We start from the raw sequence: 19,357 nt of genomic DNA on the forward strand, positions 1-19,357 counted from the left end.
AATCGATTTAGAGGTTTGAAAAGATAAGATAGATAGATAGCTACTTGGAAAGTAAGGGTAGTAATGAATATGGAGAAAAGACAGGGAAATGAGATTAAAAGAACTGCCGTGGTCCAACAAATGATGGAATAGGCATAATGTTCAAAGCCCCACATCACATAGTCTAAGATGACACTCCATTGCAGTGCTGGGGGCTGTTGGTTTGTTGGGAGATACCATTCTTCGGATGAGAGGTTGAACTGAGTCCATTTTGCTTGTTCTGGTGAACGTTAAAGATCCCATGGCACTATTAAAAAAAGAGAAAGGAGTTTCTCCCGGGGTCCTGGCCAACAATCCCCAAATAAAAAAATGGGCATTCACTTCATGGTTGTTTGTGCGACACTGCTGTGCGCAAATTGGCTGCCACATTCAACGACAAATACACAGTCACTCTACTTCACAGTAAAATTCTGTGAAGCACTTTGGGACGTTCTCTTGACTTGAAAGACGCCATACCAAATGCAAGGATTATTATTATTATTAATGGATTAAAGAGCCTACTTATATTCCTACAATACTAAATATGCCTTACAACCTCTCCTTTCCTGATAGCCACTCATGCTAAAATAGAATTCCCTGAGCAGCAGCACCTCTTTAGTACACTGCTTAAGAAGCTATTTGTCAGATCTAAACAACGAAAGTTTGCCCTGAAAGCAATGCTCCTCTGAAGCCAATGTCTTATACAACAGCTGGTAATGTTTGGTACAATGGAAACAGTCTCATGAAAGCATATACAAATATTGATACGTGCACAATAACATGTCTTTTGAAAATAAAACCATAATCTGCCTCAGCATCCGGACAACAAAATACAATCGTGTCAGTTAATAACCATCACACCTACTGTAATTTCAACATCTTGATTCTTGTACCTATTGGAGGCATTCCAAACATCTGAGAACAGTTCTGAAACTATCCAAATGACACTGCTGACCAGTAAATATCCCTAATAGTTTCAAATTATTTTGCTGTCATTGCTAATGTATTTGTAATTCAAGCCAGAATAAGATTTCTAATGCAAGGATTCGCTTAGGAGATAGGGAAGAAATTTCATGGCGTTTCAGCTCATAGCTTTTCACTGTTGGATGCACTCTTCCCGAAGGAGATTAAATAAAGAGAGAATGAGGCTGTAATGGTTCAAATTGTACATAATTGATTGAAATTATCTGGCCTCTTGACCGACAACCCGCTTGTTTGGATGAGCCATAATTTCCTTCAACTAAATATGAACAAGACAGAAGCCATCCTCCTTGTTTCCCACCAACGTTTCTTCGCTTTAGGCTCCAACCTCCTCCATCTCCCCAGCCACTCTGTCAAACTCACCACACCTTGGCATCCGGTTCGATCCTCAGCTCTCATTTCTCTCTCACATCCGGTCTCTGACCAAGACTGTCCTTCACCTCCACAATATCACCTGCCTCAACTCCTATTCACACCAAATGCCACTGAACCTCCAACCTGGACTTTTCCAATGCATTCTTTGCTGGTCTCTCCAACTCAATCATTTCCAACAAATTCTTCATATCCATTTAAAGCTCCACTGACGCGCCATCTCCCAGCAGATCCATTTCAAGCCCTCACGCTCACCTATAATGTCAGCGTGGAGTCCTGTAGCTCAGTGGTTAGAGCACTCACCTTGCAAGCAAGACACCTGGGTTCAATTCCAGACAGGGCAAAACCTTGGGCAAGTTTCCTTACTCCACACGCCTAATAATAATCCCTCCAAAACAAATCAATAATAAATTGGTCATTTTCAATCCACGACTGTTTGTGGGACACTGCTGTGCGCAATTGGCTGCCACGTTTCGCCCACAAATATACAGTTAATTCACTTTACAGTCTATTCTGTGAAGCACTTTGAGATGTCGAGAAGACGTGAAAAGCGCTATATTAAATGCAAGGATTATTATTATAAATCCCTTCACGCCCAAGCACCTCCTTATCTCTCTGATCTCCTTCTACCTCTCTCCTTTGCTTGTTCACTCAGCTAAATTGGTCTTATTAAAGGTTCACTGCCCTACCCAAATCCATCCATTGGGCGGAGCTTTCAGATTCTATGCCCCTAACCTTCGGAGCTCCGTCCCTCTACCCTTCTGTCTAGCACCCCCCCACCACCCCACTGCCTCTTCCACCATGCTTCTACCTTTGACCAACCTCATTGAATCCTTTGAAGAGGTAACAGAAAGAGTAGAGAAGGGTAATGTAGTAGATGTAATATATTTGGATTTCCAAAAGCCGTTCAATAAGGTACCGCATAATAGACGAATGAATAAGGTCAAAGAATGTGGAGTCAGGGGAAAAGTAGCAGAATGGATGGCAAGCTGACTACAAGACAGAAAACAGAGGGGTAAAGGGTAGCTACTCAGATTGGCAGAGGGTGGGAAGTGATGTTCCACAAGGATCGATATTGGGACCAATATAGTTCACAATTTAGATTAACTATTTGGACTCAGGGACTGAAATTACAATTTCAAAATTTGCAGACAACACCAAATTGAGGAGGACTGCAACAAATTACAAGACATTAATAAACTTGCTTTATGGGCATTTAATTGGTGAATTAATTTCAATATAAGTAAATGTGAGGTGGTATATTTTGGTAGGAGGAATACGGAGGTCACATACTGCCTGGAAAATAAAAATCTAAATGGGGTACCGATACACAAATCGCTAAAAGTAGCGAAGCAGGTTAATAGGGCCATTAAAAAAAGCAAACCAAGTGTTGGGGTTCATTTCTAGAGGAATAAAAATGAAAATCAGGGAAGTTATGCTAAACTTATATCGAACCTTGGTTAAATCACACTTCAAGTTTTGTGTACAGTTCTGGTCCCCATATTATAGAAAGGATATAGAGTCACTGGAGAAGGTGCAAAGGAGATTTACAAGGATGATACCGGAACTGCGAGGTTATACCTATCAGGAAAGGCTGAACAAGCTTGGATTCTTTTCTCTTGAAAAGAGAAGGTTGAGGGGTGACCTGATAAAGATCTTTAAAATTATGAAAGGTTTTGATAGGTAGACATAGGGAAGATGTTTCAACTTGTGGGGGAGACCAAAACTAGGGCCATCAATATAAAATAGTCACCAATAAACCAAATAGGGAAGTCAAAAGAAATTTCTTTATCCAGGGTAGTGGGAATGTGGAACTTGCTATCACAAGGAGTAGTTGAGGCGAACAGCATAGATGCATTTAAGGGGAAGCTAGATAGGTACAAGAGGGAGAAAGTAATAGAAGGTTAAGCTGGTTGGCTTAGTTGAGATAGGGCGGGAGGAGGCTCATGTGGAGCATAAACACTGGCATAGACCTGTTGGGCCGAATGCCCCATTTCTGTGCTGTATATTCTGTGTAATTCTAAGTCTGTGGTCAAACTTTGCCTTACCTCCTTGCTCACTGTCTGACTGTTACTGTAAAGCACTCTGAGACATTATCCTACATATGAAGGGCACTATACAAATGCAATTCAATCTTATTAAACATTTGAAACAAACAAAACAGATTTTAATCCTTTTGTGAACAAAATATTTCGAATTATTCATATTATCAATGCTTGCTAACAAAACAGGGCACAAATTCACAGATTTCTTTTACACTTTCTCTTCCCTTGCCATTGTCCCTTCCTCTGGTACTCCTTTTTTTCGTTCTCTTTGCCTCAATTTGCACAGAGGCATACCATGATACACAATAATAGTGAGAAAAGAGAGTCACGAGAAAGAAAATTACATGCTGGAAGGGCAGTTCAATTCAACAACTTGCTATTTTGTCTACACGTCTAAAAAAACAATTGTACTGCATTGAATACCACTTGTGGCCTCAGGAAAAATGCATTCCATTAATTCCATTATTTTTCACTGTTTGCTCTTCTTTATTTTCTGAATTTTATTCCTCATGAAGAACTGCCAAACCAGACTTATTCATTCAGAAATCTAGATTTCGACCAATAGCCAATGCTCTCTATACCCTCACTGTTTTTTTTGATTATAATGCAAGCAGAGTGTGTAGATTTCTAACAATGTCAAGCCATTTCTGCAAGATCTCAGTAAACGCCACAAAATACACAGTCAGATCACTGAAGCGCTTTGAGACATCTCAAAGATGTGATAAGGCACTATATCAAAAACAGGGATTATTATTATAACTTCAAACACACTATAATAATAATAATGTTTGTGATACTTGCCCTCAGTAAGTGAGGAAGCCTAATAACATTGGAGGGCGAGTTACTTTCACACCTCTCAAAGCATATACAGGAACAGGTCACCATCCCTCATACAGAAAAGGGTGATTTGCAGTGTGTGTCAGGGAAGGGAGGGGGGAAGGTAGAAAACAATCATGGAATAAAAACCTAGCAAAAGAGTTTCAAAAAAATACAAAGTAGACAAGATTAGAGAAATTAATTCTGCATCAATTCTTAACAGATTCAAGAAACCTTGAGAAAAGAAAAATGACTACTATTTCTTTCCAAATTGAGGATGGGATGGGTGGGAGAAAGTCATACATCATTCACCTCTGGGGTGTATATACAACAACAACAAAATTACATTTATAGAGCGCCTTTCACGTCAGCAGGACGTCCCAAAGCGCTGATTATACCACTGAATAATTTGTCCAAACTTCATAAGCAATTTTCCAAAATCAAATATTCACCTAGAATTATAAAACATCTGTAGCAAATACTTGTTTTTATAGTTTTTTTAAAGCTTTGTTGACCTTTGATCCAACACTGTATGCAGCATTAAATTCAAGTTCAAATTTTTCTGCAAGTAGGAAATCTGATCTTTATGTCAGTAGCCATCTGTATGGTACAACATCAAACGTGGGTCTCTAAAATGTTCAAAGTCATATGTTCCAAATCTATTTCTGCTGCCTGTATATTTATCTATAATTGACTTCACCAAAAAAATGAGCTCCTCTTGGGACATCTGGCCTTGAATCATCTACCTTCACACTGAAGTGCTCAGGATCCAAGATGGGGTTTTTTCAGAGCAAAAATGTTTTCCAACAGCCCCAGCTTCACGGGTGGCATGGATCCAACCAGACTCCACCAGAGAAAAATTCCCAACATCAAATTCCTACGTTCTTGCCAAGTCTTAAACATTCACACAAATATCCACCAATTGAATCTCACAATATCCACAAACAATCTTCATTTAATTCATGGCTACTTTCTAAATATTCATGTAAAAACGACGATGATATAACAGCACAAGTCCAATGTCAGACAAGCAAAAACATCAAGCTGTAAATCCATTTAAAATTTGAAGCTTTTAAAAAAATGTGTATACCAGGTTGATCATGCCCTCGTGAAAGCATCACCTGACATCATCGTCCTAAGAGCAGCAGCAATGTGCACACATATAGAGCTTTTCTCACAAGTTGAATAATATGTTCCTATTAGTAGGCATTGAATGGACGAAAACTAATGGATTTGGTCCTTAAGGTTCACTGCTCAAGCTTTACACTTGAGGAACGCCATCTGGGCGATTTAAGTAAGGCTGCTACTGCAAGTGAAAATATACAGATGCAAAACGCATTGGCTGCAGGAGAGAAGAATGAAGAGAAAACTGGAAGGGGCAAGAAAGAAAATGGAGGTTTCTGGATTTGTGCAGAATCCTGTATGACTGCAGCGTCTTGTAAGGAGAAAACAATATTGCAGTTTCTTTTTAAATAAATGACTGGAGATTTCAGACAGGTTTGGTAAACCTTTTTCGAAGTGTAATTAGGTAATGGAGTACATCTGAAATACTGGTAGGTTGCAGTTATAATGTCTAATGTATGATTAATCTATGAACCTTAAGTCATAAGCAACCACGAAAAATTAAAAATCAAGTAATATTCTTTCACGGACCACGTATAATCTATCCGATTTATTTAATGTTCCAAGGGAACTCCCAACTTCAAAGTAAATAAGTAAAAGCACACAATACCCATTTAACCACAGGAGTTATGTTATTCAATACTCATAAATATTTCAGGCTGGATTCTATAATCCCAATTTTGTGGGAACCATCATGTTTCAGAGTCAGGTCTCCTCAGGTATTCCTATAATCTTCAAACCAATTTTTCTACGATTCCCTATAACCTTCAAAATCATTCGTATCCAGATATTTATCCAGGGTCTTTTTTCCCATAAAGAAGGAGTTAATTGGGGCCACCTTCAATGACTCCACAAATTTATTCAGTGAAGCTCCAATTTCAATCTTCAATCTAACAGTCGTGGATTGAGTGACCAATCCATTTTTTTTTGAAAGAATTGTTACTCCTGGAAAAGCGACCCGCCAATAGGTAAACAGAGGCAGGTGGAGTAAGGAAACTTGCCCAACATTTCGCCCTGCCGGGAATTCAACCCAGGTCCCTTGCTTGCAAGGCGAGTGCTCTAACCACTGAGCTGCAGGAAAATAACCCTCATCACCATCCAGACCACATAATGCCATGATGTGATCCAAAATTACTCACTATATCTTTGTACAACTTTTTGCTCTAGCTTATTCAATTATATTTTGCTACTCTTCATCAAGCTTCTCATCTTTAATCTTTTGCCTAAAACATTCGCAATTTGCATCTTACAAAACAATTTTAAAACTGACAGTACTCCTGAGCTACAGCTATCAACATAGGGTTTAAAAATGTATCAATCGCCTATTATTCATAAAGTATTTATGCACACATTGCTGAATGAATTGTGACTATCAAAAAAAACACAAGTAACCAACTCACCTGTACACCATCCTTTAGCTTCAAGATACATTCCATAGTGTTTATGGTGATAACAACTGCCTCGGACCCCAGCTTTGTCCATGGTACATGGATCCTCAGCTCGTGAATATGTCCACTCAAGAAAGTAAAAGGCAACTTCAGCTCCTGAAAAAAAAATGCAAAATTAAAGATGAGAAATTTTCAATCTGAATTTGTTAATTTTTTCCCCTTCCTACCCACCAGGAAACCAAATACTTTGTCACTTCAAATAACCTAATTTGCATAACATTCGGAAGGCAGAGGGTCATTAATCTTCTTCTGACCAGGTCAAAATTATAATTTACAAAAGGAAATAAGACAAAAATAGGGTAGAATTATCATGGAAAAAGAAAATTCTTGAAAACATAATAGGCTTAATTAAACTGCTCCAATCAGAATATTATGTTTTCTCCATTAAATTATATTATATACAAAAACTACTATATACAATATCAGCATTATCTGTTATGGATCCACACAAAACAAAATCCTCTCTTCCATACATACCAAACATCTACCAACTATTACACAGAATAGCAAGTCATTCATAACTCACAGTAAAATGAAGCTCAGTATTTAACACTGTTCACTGGACAATAACAAACTCAACAATAATAATATTAAACCTTGCATTTAATATAGCATCTTATTACATCCATCACGTCTTGGCTCTGGAACTCTATCCCCCAGTACCTTCGCCGCCTCCTCCCTTTCCTCCTTCAAGGCCGGTCTCAAGACCTTTCTCTTTGACCGAGCCTTCAGCTCCCCTCTCGACTCTCTACCCCCTCCTCGCTCCCTCCCTTCCCTCCCCTCACCCTGACCATTTCCCCCTGCTCGGGTCCTGACCCAACTGTACAGCGCCTTGGGACGTCCTCCCGACATGAAAGGCGCTTTATAAATGGAATCCTGTTGTTGTTGTTGTTATTACGATGGGGGGGGAGGGGCGCGGGTTGATGTGGGGGGGAACTGGGCTGATGGGGGGCGCGGTGCTGATGGAGGGGCGTGGTGCTGATGGGGGAGAGAAGGGTGATGCTGATGGGGGGGGGGGGCCGTGCTGATGGCGGGAGGGGGCGGTGCTGATGGCGGGGGGGCGGTGCTGATGGCGGGGGGGGCGGTGCTGATGGCGGGGGGGGGGCGTGTGTGAGGGCGGTGGCGGGGGGGGCGTGCTGATGGCGGGGGGGGCGGTGCTGATGGCGGGGGGGGGGGGGCGGTGCTGATGGCGGGGGGGGGGCGGTGCTGATGGCGGGGGGGGGGCGGTGCTGATGGCGGGGGGGGCGGTGCTGATGGCGGGGGGGGCGGTGCTGATGGCGGGGGGGGCGGTGCTGATGGCGGGGGGCGGTGCTGATGGCGGGGGGGGGCGGTGCTGATGGGGGGGGGTGGCGGTGCTGTGTGTGTGGAGTTTAAGCGAGTAAGGATGTGTGTGACGGAGTTTGGGATGAGTTGAACCTTATGAATGGTGTTACTGGGGAGAAGAATTAGGATTTTAAAAGGCCTTTGCAAGAAACAAAGCAGAGGCAACCTGTCAATTGGATTGGTACCAGGAGAGTGCGTTCCAAAGAAGGTGGATGAGGGAGGAGAGATGATTAAGGAAGATAGAGCGGTCAGAAATTTCAAAAGTGGCACAGAGATCAAGGAAGACAACGAGGCAGAGGGAAACTTGGTCACAGAGACACAGAACATTGTTAGTTACTTTGATGAGGGCTGTCTCAATGCTGGTTGTTGGACGGAATCCAGGTTGGAGAGACTCAAGCAGAGAGTAGAGGGAAAGATGGGAGTGACTGAACATGATTGGCAAAAATGTGTTTCAGGATTTTGATGGGAAGGGTAGGTCGAAGATGAGACAGTAGTTGGGAGAGTTTGGGGAGATCAAATGTAGTTTTTTTTAGGAATGGGGCAATGACATCTGTTTTGAGTGGGAAAGGGCTTTGCCAGAAGACAGGGACAGGTTGAATCAAAAAGCCGTTTTAGGCTTTCAACTGGCTAGCATGTTGCAGGCTCCCTGCGCACCATTGGTTGCCGCATTTTGCCCTCAAAATATAGTCAATTCATTTTACAGTATATTCTCTCTAGCGCTTTAAGACGTCTCGAAGACATGATAAGGAGCCATATCAAATGCAAGAATTATTATTACAAATACAGGTAGGATTGATAGGTGACACCACAGCTAGGTTTTAAAAGCTTGTAGATTTTATAGAGAAATGAAAATTGAAGGAGTTAGGGGATTTCACGATCTTATGGCACTAAGAAAGAAAGTTATAATAGGAGATAATATGCTTTTAACACAGAGTATGCAAAGGAGGGAAAGGCGTGTTCAACAACATGCCCTGTTAAATGTATTTGTAGGTTGAGAAGAATAACAGGAAAAAGTTTGAACATCAAGTCATTACATTGATGATAACCACAAAGTAGAAAAGGATACGAGAGGTTGAAGGTCAAAGATGAGAAAAAGATCTGCAGGAATAAATGAGTTCCAGTAGCCACATCACAATTCAATTTTGCATGAATAATCCCAATCTTATCCACATTTTATTTATGCAACACACCCGGTTTTAACACTGAACTAACTCTTCATTGCTTTGGATGCATTTTGAATTCCTGACCTCACCTGATGGGCGGGGTGTTGATATAATTGGTGTTATGGTCAGGAATTCAAAGCTCTGTTTGTGATAACATTGTTTGAAACTGTGAAGCTGGAAATTAGGAAAGGAGGTATAACCCATTCAAATGAACAGCTGTGAATTGCCAGAGGCACAAACCAAACCATTGAGTCACAATGGGCGGTAACTAATTCAGCTGCATTTTAAATGAATCATGTCACAAAAATAATCAACAACAACATACAGTTATAGCTCTTGATGTAACCATCATCACTAATGTAACTGTCACAGTTATGAACACGGCACTCGATATGACGTGCTGTAAAGAATAAGTGTGCAAAACAACTGCTTTCTGAAGATCGGTCGTTGTGGCAACAATTAAAATTGTATTTGACAGAATTTAATATAAAACTGAAAATGTTACTCATTTTCTTGCAAGCATTTTCTTTCAGGAACACACTTAAAGACCTCTTCCGCTTCTCGTGATTACAGCTGCTGCTATTCTGTTTCAGGCAAATAAGAGGTCCAAGTTCACCTGTATAGACCAGCGACACTGTTTTCAACCTATTGACCTGTGCCACATAGCAAGGAAAGTCTAGTTAAGTTCATTTCTCATTGACTCCCAACCATCAACAATTGGGACTAATTGCATATTTGACAAGAATACCTCTACCCTCCTGAAATATGAAAGTTAAGAATGTGATGAATATATAGCTTATATGATGAGCGTTCTGGTATCTTGGATTTCTGATTTTGTATGAACGAGTTCAGCTGGGCTTTATAAAGGTTCACGGTAAAGTTTCAATTTTCATGGCTGCCATTTCTGATCTGAGGGGATGGCAGTTATATTTACAGCTCTGACCTCAACTAGGAGTCAGTTTTGTGACAAGGGTCCAACAAAAATTTAGGAGCTCCTATCATTTCTGCTTACTTCTCACCACTGTCTGAAAAATTAAGCCTAGAGAATTAATTAGAAAAATGAGGCGCACAATGTGCTGTACAATACAATACCAAATTACATGCGTACAGCGCCGTTCATGTCAGGAGAACGTCCCAACGATGTGGCCGGATGTGTGTCCGCAATTCCCTGCATGATAATTACAGTTCTCAGCAGCATGTCACTGGAGATACCAAACAGGGGCAAGACACTTCGACACAGTTATATGGAAGGAAACACTGTCACAATTTATATGGACTTCCAAGCCACCCGAACTATTCCTGTCAAACATCTCAAAAACAGTGGAGATGGTCCAAACTTCTAATCTAATACTTAAAAAGAAGAATATAAACTTTAGCAATTCAATGCAACAGATGTGGCAGAGACACTGCAAATACAATGAATATTTCACACACATCTGGAGAAGCAAGAGAGGTATGACCAAATTGAGATTTGTGGAGTTTGTAGCTCAGTGGTTAGAGCACTTGCCTCGCAAGCGAGAGACCTGGGTTAGATTCCCGGCAGGGCGAAACCTTGGTATATTGGTCTGAGTTTAAAATCTCATCTATAAGATGGCACCTCCAAGATTGTAGCACTCCCACAGCACTGCACAGCAGTGTCACCCTAAACTATCAGCTCAAAATCCTGACCAAGGTCTAATTTAATGAGGTCTGGCATGAAAAAGGATATTACAAAATATGCACTAAATGGAACAGGAGAAAGACCTTTAGATTTTCATGGATTGGTCACCGAATCCATCTGCAGTGTTCTCAAGTAGTTAAGAAACCAAATTAGTGGAATAAATATAGCTACTAATGTACACAACTAGATGAACCATTTCCAAACTATTTAACACTACACATCTTATAATATGGAGTTCAAAGGGGGCAATGCATTAAAAGAGTCTGCATTGTTTTGGTTTATGTAGAAAAAATTCATTATTGCCTTACTTACATTCCTCACAATGTTAATCACATGCAACACACCATTACTCATGAACACGATTACTTTAATAAAACATGCTCTTATTTTAAGTCATGTTCAAAGTCCATCAAAATGAGAATCCATCTGGAGTAACAAAGAAGTCACAAGATTATGCATAATCATTTCATTTTTTGAGGCATGAAAAATGATACCGTCTCTTCCATCTTTAGCCTGATTGAAGTAAACTGTTACACGTGCTGGAAATAATTAATCTGAAATTCCACAGGGTTTCTAACAATTTCCTTGCAAAACTAACACTACATGCATAAATACCAATTTAGGGTAGGGAAACACACTTAATTAATAGCAATGGTTTTAAATTCTAACATATTTCCCTTATTTCATGTGCACTGTAAATCATGACAAACATGTTAAAAATTGCTCTAAAAATCTTCAATAGGGAATTTTTGTTTGCAAGCTAGAGGCACTTTTACAAGGTACTCTACGTTTTATAAAATAATTAAGCAGAAATAGAAAAGTCTCTGGAGCTTCTGAGTTGGTACATTCAGCTAACCTGAAATGGAATATCATTTGCCCTCAATAGTGCAAAGTGTGCTGAAGGTCACAAAAGATCAATAAACTATGAAGTTCTCCATTAAAGAGACTTCACAGAATGTGTTCAAAGACGAATAAATATGAAAGCTAAGTGGAACAAAGCAAATGATCAGCCACTTTCAATGAGCAATTTTAGTGGATAGAGCCAGAAACTTGGTCTGCAAGCCATAAAACATTAACAGCATAATCAGCAACATTCATAGAGTAACATTTGAAACTGGGTCCATACCTGCTCTAAAACATCGAGTTTCAGTTCAAGTTTACTCAGAACCACGTCACCTCCCCATAGTGACAGCTGTAGGTCTGATGGCTTCAGATTCTTGATGTAACGATCTACATAGCTCATCAAGATCGGAGTCACATATGACTCCAACATCCTAGAAAGGTTCGACCACTGTGAATAATAAGAAAGGAACAGTGAAACCTATGATTGTTCAGCAACTATACAAAATAACCAAGCACTAAGCTCATCACAAGTGTGAAGTATTTATGGGTGGGAAGAGTTAATGAAACTACCTATCTGAAGTCAGAAAGTGTGAACTGATCTGATTAACATCATAGAGACTTCAACATTGCTTAAACAGAGTGGTCAAAAATTCAAACATGTATTTTGGCTCAGTCGGTGTGCCAACCCCTCTCAGCTAGTGTGCCAGTCCACCTCAGCACTGAGCAAGCATTTTGTGATGATTAATTATTGAACTACACCAGTGTTCTGACAAAAACAGACTGTGTTGGGATAATCTTCATTGTCCCCTGGATGGGCTAATAACTGCTTTTGTAGGCACAGCATTTTTGGGAACATACTGTATCAGTTGATTGGCAGATCGCTTCCTGTGGGTAATAATCCCTTCAAAAAATATGCGTTCACCCAATCCATTACTGTTTGTGGGAGACTACTGTGCGTAATTGGCCACCGCGTTCCACCCACAAAAATTGCAATCTATTCTGTGAAGCGCTTTGTTATGTTATTAACAAGTGTACCTATTGCTTTCCATCCTGAACTCTTAAATAGAGATACTTATCATTCACACCATGGAATCATTTTAATATGAAAAAACTGAACAAAGTACCATAAGATACATGCACTCTCCTAGAATCAGATTAACAATCCCTCAGATACAATGATGGCTGTTCAGAGCCCTTACCAAAATGCATTTGAGCTGTCTCAGTGTAGTTCCCTGAGCAATTGAAATCATATAAATAAACCACTTGCACAATTTGCAAAAATAATTTGGAAAATTCATTCTAAGTGGATTTTTATACCTTTGTATTCTGCCTCAACGAATAATATGGATTTGCTTTTTGCCAATTTGCTTTGTTCTGCTTTTAATTGTTAGAGGAGAGGTAGGTCCTCAATAAGGTATTTTATATTGTTTTGTAAATTGGTCACTCACTCCATGGCTGTTTGTGGAAAATTGCAGTGCGCAACTGGCTGCCGCATTTCACCCACTTCATTTCACTTCAAAGGTTCACTTTACTGTATGACCTGGGAAGCACTTTGAGATGTTTAATAATGTGATAAGGCGCTATATCAAATCCAAGGAGTTTTCTAATTATTATCAACAATTCTGATTCAATAAAAAATCTTCAGTATTAAATCTCAAATTATTAGCAAAACCCAATAAGTGTAACATCTGAATTCATGAAATCAGAAGTAAGTACTCACACAGCGAGTATTTAAAAACTGGAGAATACTTTTATTCTTTTAAGCATTATTTCTGCTGTTTTTGAACTGCACACATCTTTCACCATATTGCTCACCTGAAAATAAATATATTGGTTCACTTTCTAATCGGACTTGAGTGTTGAATCTTCCAAATGACTTGCAGCTCCCAGATCAGCTGTTTTGACCCTCTCATGAATCAAATCTGCATAGACTGGCCAAAAATCTGATCTGTAAAGATGCTCATCGCATGTCTAAAAATGTCCAGTCATAATCATCCTAAATTTCTTATTCTCCAAACAATATCAATCCAGCTATTTTGCTCCCAATCTAGGATCCCTTACATTCACTGCTAATTGTATGGCACCTTGCCAATATGTCTTTTGAAAGTTATCATAACATTTACTGAATTATTCCCCATCTGATTAACTTTGCCACTTACTTGGGAAAACCTTGTCAAAATATAAATTTTCCTGTTGATTTATTCTCTTCGTTTCTCTCCTGAAGTAACTGACTCATGCTACAATCTATTTCTACTGTTAATGGCTGCGACCCAATTCCTCATCCAAGTGGTCATTCTTCTTGTGAGAAACTGGACAGTGCACATCAGCCAAACCTGATCCTGCCCCTATCCAAAGCCCTTCGCTCACCAAAAGCTTTAGATAACTATCAGGAGCAGAATCTCTGGCTGACTATTCCCTCTCTACGCCAAGAGCAATGAAGTTAATTGTCAAATCCTCCACTCAGCAAACTCAGTGCAAGTCCAGAGACTGAGTCTGAGGCCTTCTTGGTCTGCGTGACTCACAGGTCAGAAATGAGCCTGAGATATTTTCACTTTGTGTGACTCTTCCACATGATACAGTATCTTTGAATTGGGCTACCTTGGAGTGTTTATAAGCCTGTTAAACTTTCAGACAGTCAATATTCTTCAACAACTGGCCCTGATAGATAGATAGATATTATAATATAATAAAAAAAACTTACAATATTTTCCAGTATCAATATGAGATAACTCATTTTAACATTTGTCATAAAAGCTCACACTATTTTCATCTCTTTCTGGTGCTCCCATTGACTCACCCAGGTTTAAATGAGGAAAAGAGAAGAGTTATCAAGGCCACATGTATATCTTATGGTGCCTCGTGAAGTTAGAAGCCCAGGAACAGTTCATCTGCTATCTTGGCATGCGACTAAGGGGGAATCCTTAGAATAAAAACACATGTTTTAAACAACAACAATTTTCATGTAGCATTCATCACACAGCATAGTGTCTGAGCACTATATTGTGGCAGGGTTGAGCAAGGGAGAAGCAGGGGTGAGATGATCATCAGTATGGTCTAAGAGAATCTCCAGATGGGATTTAATGATAAAGAGGGGACTAGGCAGAGTGATTGAGGCTGGGATTTCCAGAGATTAGGGGTACAGTGGCTGAAGATACAAGCACCGATGGTGCAGAGGTGTTGGGTGAATGCTTGCTCGCTGAGCAAAGGGGACAGGAGGAGTAGTACGAGCAGATCAGCAAGTTTTAATCAATTGTGCTGAACTGTTTTCCATCTCTAGGATAAGAATGCTTTCCAATGAACTACAAAATAATAATCCTTTCTTCCCTGATTAAATAATAATAATCCTTGCATTTGATGTAGTGCCTTATCACATCTTAGCGACGTCTCAAAGTATATTCTTTATACAATATACTGTAAAGTGAATTGATTGTATATTTTGTGGGCGAAATGCAGTAGCCAATCACGCAAAGCAGTGTCCCACAAACAGTCTTGGTTGCGTGACCAAACTATTATTTTTTTTAAAGGGATTATTACTCCCGGAAAACCGATCCACCAATCAACCAGGTTCCTACTTACTGCTAGATAAACAGAAGTGTGGAGTAAGGAAACTCGCCTAGTGTTTTGCCCTGTCCAGGAATCGAACCCAGGTCGTCTCACTTGCGAGGCAAGTTCTCTACAGGATTCCACAAAATTATCCATAGGGTGCATTTAAAAGAAAACCCGGAAATAACTCAAGACTATTCCTTTCCACACACCCGTGCTGCTCATTGAACTCCTGGGTAACTTAAGTCTCATGACTTTCCAACAACCTTCTGTATATCCAAAGTACTCGGGCAGCCTGACATTTTGGCATGGTGGTTATTTGTTGTTGATGGCCCAGAGTTCCATCCAATTCGGCGAATGCATTTTTATTATAGGCCTCTTTCACCACTCCTCAACAATTTTAATGCTGTGCACTTTTATCCAAGGGCATTCCTGCCACATAATAATATTTACATTTGGTATTGTGCCTTTCAAGTTAGAAGGATGTCCCAAAGCGCTTCACAGGAAAATATGGTATAGCATCTGATATTGCGCTTTATCACGTCTTCGAGACGTCTCATAGAGCTTCACAAAATATATTGTAAAGTGAATTGACTGTATACATGGTAGGCGAAACAAATCAACCAATTGCGCGTAGGAGTGTCCCGCAGTGTCGTCGATTGAGTGACCAAGTTATTTTTTGAAGAGATTATTACCCCTGGAAAAGCAAGCCGATAATCAACCAACAACCAGATTCCTAATTACCCAGGTAAACAGGCGTGTAGAGTAAGGAAACTTGCCCAACATTTTGTCCTGGATATACTGTAAAGTGGTACAACTGTATACTCTATGGGCAAACGTTGCAACCAATTTTGTGCACAGCAATGTTCCACAAACAGTCCGGAGTGAATAACCAATTGTATTTGGAGGATTACTGACCAGCACACCGGAGGAAACTCGCTTCTCTTTTCAAATAATAATATAGGATTTTTAACATCCATCTGAACAGACAGATGGGAGCTCAGTTTAACATCTCATCCAAAGGATTCACCTCTACCAATTCAGCACAGCCCCCAGCACTGCATTGGACTATGTGTTACAAATCCTCGACATGGGGCTTGACACAACATGAAAAAAATACCTAATTATCCTGCAAAGTAATTGGCCTGTAACAGACCCCTATTTCCAAGGCAGCAAGTAGAAACAAAGCACAAACACCAACACAGTGGTAACATCAATAACTTTGCCTTCACAGCCAACTCATTTGGTATTTCAAAGCAGATGGATCCATATAGGGTGGAATGCAAACAGACAGATGTCAAGAAACCATCTTTGAAACTCTCCAAAACAGTGTCATCCTGAAACCCTATACCTTTAAATGCAAATATCTTGAATGCAAAACTGACCAAAATATTTTGATTCAAAGGGAAGAATTTATTTAACTACAAGAATCTACAGCCTGACCACTAAACACTGCCAGTACAATTTTCCCAAACCTTTGCTCCAGGTAACAACCAGTCTTAAATTCACGAGACACATCAAACCTCAGTTGTTTCGGCTGTGCCCTGTTGTGCATTGGTTAGAGCTCTCATCTCGCAAGCGAGAGACCTGGACTTGATTCCCGGCAGGGCGAAACGTTGGGCAAGTTTCCTCACTCCACATGCCTCTGTTTACCTAGCAGTAAGTAGGAACTCAGTTGTTAGGCAGGTGGCTTTTCCATGGGTAATAATTCCTTTGAAAAAATAATAAATAATAAATTGGTCACTCAATCCAAGATTGTTTGTGCGACATTGCTGTGCACAATTGGCTGCCACTTTTCGCCCCCAAAAATACAGTCAATTCACTTTGCAGTATATTATGTGAAGCGCTTTGAGATGTCTCAAAGACATAAGGCGCTATTTCAAATGCAAGTATTATTATTATATTGTTAATACATTAAAATTGCTACCTTCTGAACCAATTCGCAGAAAAGTGGTGCAGAATGTTGCATTCCTTTGGCACCTGCCATTCCCTAACATGATCATCTTCCACATTTACTGTTTGTGTACTGTACTGTTTGTGAAAAAACTTAATCAGCAACATACTAGTCAATACTCCAGGGCGTGGAAGGATAATAATAATAATCTTTGCATTTGGTATAGCGCCCATCATGTCTTCGAGACATCTCAAAGTGCTACACAGGATATACAGTAAAGTGAATTGACTATATTTTGTGGGCAAAACCCATATTTTGTGGGATGACTTGTTACAATAATTATTATACAACTACTGCAACAATAATAATCAGATACAAGTAACAATTATTGATACAAGTGTAACAATGTATTCATACAACAGATGTAACCTTCAAAGCCCTCCATAGCCTTTCTCCCCCTACCTCCGCGACCTCCTAACCCCCTATCAACCTGCCCGTTCCCTCCACTCGGGGGCTCCGTCCGGCCTGCTTCACGTCCCCCGCGGGCGAGCCTTCTGCAACTCTGTCCCCACCCTCTGGAACTCCACCCCGCAGTCCCTCCGCCTCACCCCCTCCCTTGCCTCCTTCTAAACCCATCTCAAGACCCTCCTCTTCGACTGTGCCTTGGGACACCCTCCTCCCCCCCCCCCCCCCACACAATCCTCACGATCCCAACCTCCGCACTGAATGTCCATCGCCTTGAGACGTCCTCCCAGTGTGAAAGACACTGTACAAATGTCACGCTGCTGTTGTAGCAATAGTTGGAAGAGATCAGCACATGCATTGAATAGGGCGTTAAGCTTTTCTTGCCCAGAGCCTTGCACTGACCTCATGTCACTAGGTCTTATTTAAAAAAAAACATGCTTTTAATCCTAGATTTTGATTTTCATTTATCCTTTTCATTAGCAGTTATGATGGAGGGGGCAAATGTATGACATGCAAATCGACACACTTTCCAACATTTTCTTTCAACTGCGTGCAGTCGAGGGCCTTGTAAAGCTCACGCATCTGTCAAAACGACCAGGTATGCATTTTTAGTATGTGTGCATTGATGAAAAGGGTCGAGCTCGGTAACAACTAAGCTGTGGGGTCAAGAGGCCGGTTGGTTACCGGGTTAATCACAATAACTCTGGCGTTAAATACAAGGTTCAGGTGTTTCAACAGGGTCCCAGCACAAGCAGCCAGGGAGGGGGCTGTGGAGTGGGTTGGGGAAGGGGAGAGGGAGGGAGGAAGAGGGTGGGAGTCGTCTTCTCCCCTCGGGGTGGGGGGAGACAGGGAGACCCTCAATAGGCAAAGTCAAGGCTCAGAGCGGCCAGGCCAGGCCAGGTCAGGGCCACACAACCTCCGCGCTGTCCAGAGGAACGCACCTCCTATTCCTCCTTCTCTTCCTCCGAGGCTCACAGCAGCACTGCCTGTCATTGAGGAGCCGCGTCCACGTCAGCCATTTGCTGACACACGCACCGTGTGGAGGAGCCGCTGTTCTTCCCAATTCCTCGCTGTTTCACGTTAAACCGCCGCCGCCTCTTCCAATGGCTCTCCTGTCACCAACGCAACTCGCGCGCGGGCGGGCGGGCGGGCGGGCGCGGGCGCACACACACACGCACGCACGCACGCACACGCGCGCGCAGGATGACCGGCGGCGGCGGCGGTGCTGGTCTTCCGCTATCCCGAGATGCAGCGCGATGCGAGAGCCTGTGTACAGTGCACACAAACACACACGCGCGCAGTCTTCTCACTCACTCTCTCTGCGGTCCTCCACTATCCCGACGTGCAACGCTCCCCCCCCAAAAAAAAGCGAAGCCGCCGAGCGCGTGGACAGCCTCAGCTCGTGCCGAGCGCGTGCCTGGTGGCGCGTCATAACCGCCACAAACTGACCGTTGGGAGGGGAGGAGGAGGAGAAGAAGCTCGTGAAGAGACCGAGCAGTTCGCCGCTCACCTGACTGCTTCGCCCGGCGTTGGTGAAGTAACTGCTCCCCTCTCTCTCTCGCTCTCTCCCGGGTACGACCGGGTTTTTTTTCCGCTCGAGCTGGGCCCGGTTCTTGAGTGCCGTTCCCGGTGGTGGAGGAGGAACCGGGGGCGGAGCGGGAGGG

The 19,357-nt window shown here is 41.6% G+C and overlaps 1 protein-coding gene across 1 annotated transcript in view; it reads right to left on the reverse strand.

Annotated features, from left to right (window-relative positions):
• LOC103179701 (vacuolar protein sorting-associated protein 13B) overlaps positions 1 to 18,823 on the reverse strand; it is a 481,880-nt gene extending 463,057 nt beyond the window's left edge. The window contains 3 exon segments of the mRNA XM_007895087.2: positions 6,755 to 6,898; positions 12,075 to 12,239; positions 18,635 to 18,823. Coding sequence (XP_007893278.2) covers positions 6,755 to 6,898; positions 12,075 to 12,221 — 291 coding nt within the window. The 5' untranslated portion in view covers positions 12,222 to 12,239; positions 18,635 to 18,823.
• Positions 18,824 to 19,357: the final 534 nt, after the last annotated feature.

Source organism: Callorhinchus milii, unplaced genomic scaffold (genome assembly GCF_018977255.1).
Source record: "Callorhinchus milii isolate IMCB2004 unplaced genomic scaffold, IMCB_Cmil_1.0 Scaffold2, whole genome shotgun sequence".
NCBI classification, from domain to species: domain Eukaryota; kingdom Metazoa; phylum Chordata; class Chondrichthyes; order Chimaeriformes; family Callorhinchidae; genus Callorhinchus; species Callorhinchus milii.